The sequence below is a fragment of the Pterocles gutturalis genome, unplaced genomic scaffold (assembly GCF_000699245.1).
Source record: "Pterocles gutturalis isolate BGI_N339 unplaced genomic scaffold, ASM69924v1 scaffold29626, whole genome shotgun sequence".
Taxonomy (NCBI): Eukaryota; Metazoa; Chordata; class Aves; order Pterocliformes; family Pteroclidae; genus Pterocles; species Pterocles gutturalis.
Window position 1 is genome coordinate 25,189 of NW_010098801.1, and position 9,157 is coordinate 34,345.

Genomic DNA, 9,157 nt, shown 5'->3' on the forward strand with positions numbered 1-9,157 from the left:
TACCAATGTAACAAGTTACTTTAACACCTTTATTTCCTAGCACTTTTGTTTCCCCATGTTGGACTGAGCAAGCGATCTTGAATTCAGAAGCAGCATGGTCAAGTTTGTGGGACTGTATGACTTTCAGAATTTGCTGACACACTTACGTAGTACTGTATTGCACCATAAATACTTACTAGGTGAGGAGTCTGCATGCATTACTATAATGTAAGTATGCCCAGAGTTCACAAGACATGACAGATCTCTCCTGAGACATACACACGGACTCATGTCCTATACCCTTTTCTATCTTTATCCATTTACATTCTATTATTGTTAACAAGCACATCCAATCATTTAATCTTTTTGTATTACGTGAAAACATACTGGGAGTCGTGTATGGCTTTTCAGGCAACTCCCCTCTACAAACCATCTTCACAGGTAACAGGGAGAATCTACAGCAATTTTACAAATGCAGCTGTCAAGCAGCAGGTAAATTCCATGCATCACGATATACATGCTGCTGACGAAATTCAGTACTTGCAATTAACCATCAGTATTAAGAACTACAGAGAAGAATTTGTAATGAAACATGGCCCTGAAGTAGGAAGTAAATGCTCAGTTACTGGTTTGTTACGTGATTTAATTATGACAGTTCTTAACAGTTTCAATGCATAGCAAGAAGTTTTTTTCTTTTCTTCCTCATCCTCTTCTCTGCAAATTTTTGACAGACTTCACTTGTCTGCTCTACTGATATTAAACATGTTCTAACTGTATGTGCTTCATTTTTGCTTCCCCATTCCTTTTGTTAAAATATCAACAGAAGCTATTAAGGTAACACAGCACCTTTACTGACTTGCTAGCATTTACACACAATGGTGTATTCACACTTAACTGTACTGGTTACACTTCAGCTCTATTTGAAATGTGAATATATTCAAAATATGATCATACTACCATCTTGATAGAAAGAAGGTAACAAGTGTTTTGAATTGCCTGTCAAGCTTCTGAGAAATTAAATCACGTCTTTTAGACCACGTAAATATAACTTGAAGATGAACTTTGGATTATGTGTCAATTTTCTACTTAACTATTTTATTTTATGGTAAAATATTTTTATAACAAGTTACAAATTCACTGAGGGTAAGCCAGTTTACCAGTGCTTATGACATATTCAGCCAAACAGTGAACCACCTAGCACCCCCAGCAGGGAACAATAATGATACCTGGCAAAGTTTACCTACTTATAAACTAAAGAAAATTGCTGAGGCTGACACAAAGTTTGGAGACAGGAAAGAACAGAAAACTCCTTGGAGTCCTTAGTGATTAGAAAACAGCTATAAAGCCCCTCTTCCAAAATGGCTGTCTGTAGCTGATGAATAGAAGACTTCCATTGAAGTTTATATTATTCCTATTTGTCACTTTTCTTGAATTTACAGGAAGACAAAGGTGTTTTAACAGATGACAGAATTTCATTAACTATCACACATGGAAATTAATTTGGCATTAATTTATCCAGGAAGATTTTCTTCATAGCACAATACATTCTCCCATCATGGAAGCTGTCTTCGATTCATCATTTTGTTATTGTTTCCTTTCCCCCCTACCTTTTGTTAAAGATGTAAAAGCATAGAAAAGAAGCGAATTGTCTCTTTTCTTCAGCATTAGTATTTACAGTCCCAACCCTAACTTAAAAGACAAACATTTAACATAAAGATCAGTTTAGGGAAAGTTAGCTCAACTAGCCATGCATATGACAAAGATGACAAAAATATTTACTAGCAGAATAAACCTAGAATGATGCCCACAATAACATCTTGAGAAGGGAATTATGAAGTACTGCTGTGGGGAAACGCCAGAAGCACAGAAAAAGACCTTTGCAAAAGGACTCCTCACCACTGCATTAAAAGAATAAGCTAAACATATAGCAGCTAGCAATCCTGTCGCCAACAATCAGAAAAAGATCAGTATCTCGGAAGAGAATGTATGTCTTGAGGAGGGCTTCTTTCAAACACTGGCCCAGAAGAATGTGTGTCTCTTCTCTAAAGTTAAAGAATTTTAACAAATACTTCAAGAATGACAGAATATGGATTTAGATTTTTATAGCATTCATTTTAATTACGACACCTAAATTTCAGTCATCACTAATATTATCTTCCTTCAAAGTTCTCCTATGGGACCAAATCTATTTGCACTGGAACAGTTTCTGAAATAGTCTCCTAGCTCTACAATGAAGAAATTCTCTCTGGTTTGAGCTAGACTGAAATGAGAAGAAAATCTCCCAGTGAAAAATGGCTTTCAAGTTTACTTATTTTTCAATACCTCCAAAATCATGCATAGTGAGGAAAAGAAAGTACGCTATGAGCCTCAGAACAATTCTGGTTTGATTCAACAATTGGAAGGGATGGCACAAACCAGAAAAAGCAGTAAAACGGAAGTTTTTCCAATAAGCTTCCAAGAGCAGTTCAGGGTCTAGATTGCTAGCACATTTTCATGCATAAGACTCTTCCTTATCTTTTTTGGCTATGTGGAGCAAACAAACTTTTTTTTTTTTTGAGGGGCTCTACAAATTCCTAATTATCCTTGATAATACCTCATTTACCTTCTAATTGCCCATAGTTCCCATTTGTGCTTCAGTTTGATATAATCCCTTCTGTAATAATATTCCAGGAAGGGAAACACCAATAACTTGTACTGTCCTTTTGTATCTACAGCAGAACTTTTCAGGGTCCCATCTACCCTTCTGATGTACACTGCACCAATAGCCCAAACTTAAATCTCACAACCCAGAAATCACATTGTAAATAAGTGAGCAGAAAGATCAATTAAGTTTTATTAATTTAGCATTTAAGATAACACAAGTTTGTTTGCTTCTGTAGAGACTAAGTATTTTGTGTACAGTTCTCCTGAAGAGATGACAAAAAGCAAAAAGAGCCATGAGGCATCATGGAAGAAATTTTTTACTAGGAAGAAATCTTTTCCTGTGAGGGAGGTGAGGCACTGGAACAGGTTGCCCAGAGAAGCTGTGGATGCCCCATCCCTGGAGGTGTTCAAGGCCAGGCTGGATGAGGCTTTGAGCAACCTGGTCTAGTGGGAGGTGTCCCTGCCCATGGCAGGGGGGTTGGAACTCGATGATGTTGAAGGCCCTTTCCAACCCAATGCATTTATTTCTTGCAACTCACTGCCACTGTGAAATATCTTCCTCCTTTCCCTTGGAGGAACATGACAAGGGCAAAGAAAAGGGCAAAGACCTTCTCTACCTTGGGGTCATTACCTTTGACTTCTATTTATTTTTACTAAATATCTATCTTCCTTCCTATCCCCTTTTTATTTATGTGGCCGAAGAGTCTTTTGCTTTTTTTGGCTTAAATTTTCTCAGTAAATCTATCTCAGCTTGATTAATCAGCTTGCATTTCCTCACTATGCTGCTTAACCTCAAAAGACATTTCTTCTACTGATTAAATACTTTTCCTTATACTCAGACCTCTTTTAGATAGGGTTATTCTTTCAGTTCAGTCTAAAGCCATTTTTTACTCTAATTTTCATCTGTCTTTTTTAGATCCCCATTTCTGTTGGCTTTAAATCTTCCAGTCAAACTTAAAGCAAAATTCCCATTTTGTTCTCCAAAAGTCCTTGGATATGATTCTGTTAATTTCATTCACTAGTGCTTTTACACCCCTTTCATCTAAAAAAAAAAGTTACCTCTAAATTTTTAATTTTAAAACAAAAAGTTCCCATGCACATTTACGCTGAAAGCTTTCAACTATTTGTACTGGTTTTGGCTAGGAAAGAGTTAATTTTCTTCACAGTAGCTGGTATAGAGCTATGTTTTGGATTTGTCACCAAAGTAGTGTTCATAATACATCAACCTTTTAGCTACCAGTAGGCTGGGGGTGCACAAGAAGCTGGGAGGTGACAGAGCTAGGACCACTGACCCAAACTGACCAGAGGAGCATCTCATACCATATAACATTATGCTCAGCAAAAAAAGCTGGGAGGGTAAGGGGGGGTGCAGTTTGCCAGGGCTGTTGTTACTTGGAGACTAGCTGGGCAACACTGAGCTAGTGGCAAGCAATTGTGGTGGTTTTTTTTGGTTGTGGTGTGGGGTTTTTTTAAGCTTTTTATCATTACTTGATTTTCTTGGGTTTGTTTTAATTTGTTTCCATTTTTACCTATTAAACTGTCTGCATCTCAACACTTGAGTTTTCTCTTTCCTTTTCCAATTCTCCCCCTCAATCCACAGGGTGGGGGAAGAGCAAGCCAAAGTGTGGCATTTAGTGCCTACCAGGGTTAAACCACAACACTATGCAAACACTTGTAAAATAGTTCTAGTATAGATATCTGACTAAGATACAGAAGCACTATTTTACCTGACAAGAACTACAAACTCAATTCCTTAACTCAACCGACTGAATTTCAAGTTCTATCGGCTGATCACATTTACAAAAGTTGTTCAGACTTTTCAGACCCACCACCCTACCCTTTCTGAAGCCAAGATGAAGAAGCTGGAGAAGAGAGTATTTTTTCCTCATTCTTTGCTAAAAATGCTTTGAATTCATGACGGTTTCTCCTGAATTTTGAGTACAGTTGAGAACTGATGGAATATTTTTATCTAGGATTTAGTCCAAATTGTTGTTTAAAATACAAAACTATAACATACCAAGGGAATGAGTGTTTTCTTCCTCCCCACCAAGGACATCAGTGTGTTTACAGTTCTTCCTAGCATGGGTAGTCTAACCCCCTTAACTCTACTGCCACATCACTGCCACATGGAGGTAACCAGCTGGACAAAAAGTAAGTCAGCATCACCTGTAAGGATGCAGTATTTCTTATCCCTTCTCTTTAAGACAGGTCACACAAAACTGGATTTTTTGGCCAATCAACACAGGCAACATACAGCAGAAATGTTTAATAGGCTGAGGCTACAGGGAAAATGTATTTAAATAAAGTTAAGAGGCTTTTTAAGCAAATAGTACTCAGGATTATCTGATGTTAATATGTACAACAGCACAGAATCCATCTGCGTTGTGACAGGATAAAACATCAGAAAAAAATCTCAGGGCAAGTAGCAGTATAATTGCTTTGCACTGTTACAGTGAACTAGAACAGGCAGGTAGCCAAGTGCAGGTCCTGACTCACTAATAAGAACTATTAGCAGGCATTGCCAAAGGAAAGAAAAAAAAATGAAAAAAAAAAAAAAGGACTTTCTCTTGAGTCCACTGCTGGGTAGAAACAGGCAGATCACTGCTTGGCACTTCAGCTTTCTCCTGTAAACTTTAGTGGTGATCCTGGGGGGAAAGAACTGCCTGCTGATCATAGAGAGCTGGTTCTAGCCAGCATGTACAGTTACATAAGAGGGCTGGGCATCACAGGATATACTCACAGAACTTATTTGGGGAGCAAAGTACAGCTGGGACAAGCAGTTTTCAGCATTTGTCCTTCATTGCTGCTGCCTGAGAAACGTCCTGGGCAACTATCACCAGCACTGAGATACACATTTTCAGGTTTTCCTAAACTTCAAGGCAGGCAGCACTGGCTGCAATACAATACCTCAGGGCACATTTGAGAAAGCGTGCATGCAAATTCTACAGAGTACCGGAGGTTTACGTTAAGACTGAGAGACTTGAGTGGATTCCTTTTCAGAAGCTATCCTTTTCCTTTTTCCAGAGGTGATGGATTAGTCTGTAGCCAATGACCAGGAGTCAGTTTGGAAGGAAAGTTTTACTAGTTTAAATATCAAGTACTCCCAGGTCTTTCTCAGCATGTGTTTTGTATCCAGTGTCCATGGAACACTTGTCCTCACACAAGCATTAGCCAGTGACTATGTCTGTTTGAAGTACAGCATCAGTCAGCGAGCTGGAAGGAATAAACAAAATACACATCAGGAAATAGTGCTCCAAAAGCTCAAAAGTGTGGGTGGAAGCCCTAGATGATCACCTGAAAGTGCTTTGAAGTTAAATAAGGAACAATGATCATTTATTAGGTAGTTCAAATCAAACAAGAAGAGGAGAATTTGACTGCAATTCAACAAACAGCTGGAAGGAAATGGGGAGAGCAAAGCATACCTTATGCTTTACATAGCCATGTATGAAACATTCAGAATATTTGTGGGATAAGTTTGCTGCTACAGGTATCACCACAGCACACTGTCTAGCTTTCAGTGCTCATGCATGTGAAACCAGTGTGACTGACCAGCTGCATCCTAACAAAGAACTTCAGAGGTTTTTTTGTTTCTACTACTGCTTTAATTAAGCAGAGCTATCTTCTTATTTTGCCATTGAAACAAATCTAAAATACTGCTTCTTGTATGTTCAATTAATATTTTGCAGAAGTAAAAAAAGTTATTACATTCAAACATAACTTGAGCCTACCATTAACAACATACAAGGCTTCCATAGTGTCAGCTCTCGGTACCATCTGTATTAGTGTCCCTTGCCTGTCAATACCTAAATCTGTCATTAGAAGTCTACAGGATACTATCACAACTATCTTGTTTCAAAACTTGAGAACCACAGTACTCTTCCTCCTGTGGAGGACCACAAATCTGTTATCTGTGTTTGCTCAGATGACATGCCATCAATGTAAAGGCTCCCGAGTCAATGGCTAGCCTTGGTGACTTCTTTAAGCTGGAATGAGTATTCTGTCTACTTTTAACTGCACATAATACTGCCTTCTGCTTTCGTTTACAGTCATCTGCATTTGCCCTCAGCCCAAGGAGAGATCTCTCTGCACTCTTCTCCTCTTCTTTTGGGAGCTAGCTGCTACTTTCTTCGTTGCTAGAACCTCACTCACTAGATGTGATTTTTTTTCCCCCCCCCATCACGTTCCAGGACAGCAAGCTTGTTCTTCAACTCCACTCCAAACTCACTGGTCAGTTCTTCTCTTTATCCTCATAGCTGGAAACTTTCATTCTTCTCATTCATTCATTTTCATTAATTTTTCTCTTCTCATTTAGCAGGTATTTGTACATCGTTATTCTGTGCATGCTATGTTTCCTCTCTAATCACCATTTCTTTACGTTCTTACCTGGTCTCCAGATGCATTTATAGTTCTTGCATTTTCTCTTCTGAAGATTCTACCACTACGCAGCAATAACTTACTGCATAAGTTACTTTTGTCAGGTATCAAGGAGAAGATGCGATCTATAGCCTCTGCATCCAGTCACCTTCATTGTTTCTACAATTCTCCTGGGTGTCTCACAGCTGTTCTCAATGCACCAGCCTTCTTTCTGAAAACTCAACACAAACTTCCCCATTTCTTATTTTTGCATAGCTTAAAAAAAAAAAAGAACCAAACTCTAGAAATGCAAATGTTCAAGTTCTTGAGCAGACTTAGCTTAACTCTACTGCACATAAAACAGTCTGGCCATTAAACATTTTAAGAAAAGTATGATGCAAGATTTAAGAGACCAGACATTTTACAAATGTTGTGCTATACTGCAGCTTTTATTAAATGCATATGCTGTAGCATTAATTATGCTCATATAATATTATAAATAATAATTTTGAGTACCATTATAAAGGCACACATTGCATATGCCCAGAGTACATAATGGATCCATTCAATAGTGCAAACATTTTCTGCAAAATCTTGAGTTTTAGGCACTCGATTCTGTTACTGTACCAGAGTACAAGTCTTTTAGAGGGATTTTGTACCTTAATGCACTCTCTGCTTATAAATAAATCATTATCCGTACTCCCAGTAAAAGTAATGGAAAATTATTAGAAAAAAAATCAAATCACCTATTCATTTTTTGTTAGTAAAGTACATGTTTCTGATCTATTTGCAAGAAGTCACTAGAAAAGCTTTGGAAATCATCTAAAAAGGAAAACAGTATGAAAGCAGATGCATTTTAAATTAAACCATGGCAGACCTTACTAGTTACATGTATGACTAAATAATGAAGTACCACAAAGGTCTCATGGTTCTCTAAGTAATGGTAAAGTTTTCAATTCCTAACATATTGAATAAGTAAGACGTTCCTCACTAGTCTTTCTTCTTTCCCCCAAAGCGGCATTACAATATCAGACTATTTGCTAATGTTCGAAACACCAGAGCAGCATACCATTTTGTTCAAGAAGTAGTAAGATGCCAACTCCTAAAAAAAAAAATGTTCTCCAAACCATTAGTGGTTTAAAGGACATTTACTAGTCCTATCTCTACTATAATGAAAAAGGTCTACAACTGATAATGAAGTCATTTGACTTCAGCTCATGTTAAAAATAATGTATCTGTATGTGAATGTAAGGATCATACATGTAGTAAAAAGGGACCAAGACATTCCTTCCAAAACCATATGCAGACATGAAATACATGTGAATCCATACCTGTTTGTTTATGTTGGCCCCCACTTGAATCAACCAATTCAGGCACTGTGGATGTCCTCCAAAAGCAGCAATGTGGGCTGGTGTTTGAGCAAAACGCGTTGTACTGGCATTTACAGAAGCTCCAGCTCTTACTAACTGCATTAGGCACTCCAGCTTTAAAGACATGAGGGAATAAAACCACAAGAGTTACACAGATGTGCTATGACAAGTAGCATGTGCTAAATAAAGACATAAAACCTAGACAAGTTAAACTTACTAGTGAAACTATATGGATACAAAACAAGAGAGAATATGAACGTTAGGATTTTCCCCCCTCCTCTCGATACTCCCCCCTCCTTTGGCCACAGACCATACTTGAAAAATACTTAATTCTCACATCCAAAACTGAATTCCAACATTTATTTTCAGGATGATGAAAAAGATGTCATAAATACCTCAGAGATGACTACAAGAGCTATTTGGTTCACTTTTGTTAGGGAGAAAGAGTTCTGATCCAGCAAAGCTGCAAACGTGATACTAAACAGACATTATTAGATAACGTTTGCCAAAACAATAGTATTGTTAGGAGATACACAGATATATTTCCAGGAGAATTCAGAGGAAGGGAAATCAGAAAAACACAAGATTTTACATTTCTTTAATGTTTTCCTAGAATGAGAGAAACAGATTACTAACGAAAACTAATACTGGTAATACTATACTTAATCTATAAAAGGAATAAAGTCTTTTCATAATTTTCCTGTTATTACAGTTGAGGAGCTGTTAAAAACGAAATGGGTTGCAAATTTGTGGCAATACCAAAAAAATAAAAGCTCTCTTTGTTTTAAAAAATTGCAGTATTCTGTCATGCT

General features: G+C 37.6%; 1 protein-coding gene across 1 annotated transcript in view; it reads right to left on the reverse strand.

The window, feature by feature from the left end:
* Positions 1-8,471, reverse strand: part of ANKRD10 (ankyrin repeat domain 10) — a 32,444-nt gene extending 23,973 nt beyond the window's left edge. Inside the window, exon 1 of the mRNA XM_010074293.1 lies at positions 8,307-8,471. Within this exon, the coding sequence (XP_010072595.1) occupies positions 8,307-8,471 (165 nt within the window). The remainder of the gene's footprint in view (positions 1-8,306) is intronic.
* Between the last annotated feature and the right edge of the window lie 686 nt (positions 8,472-9,157).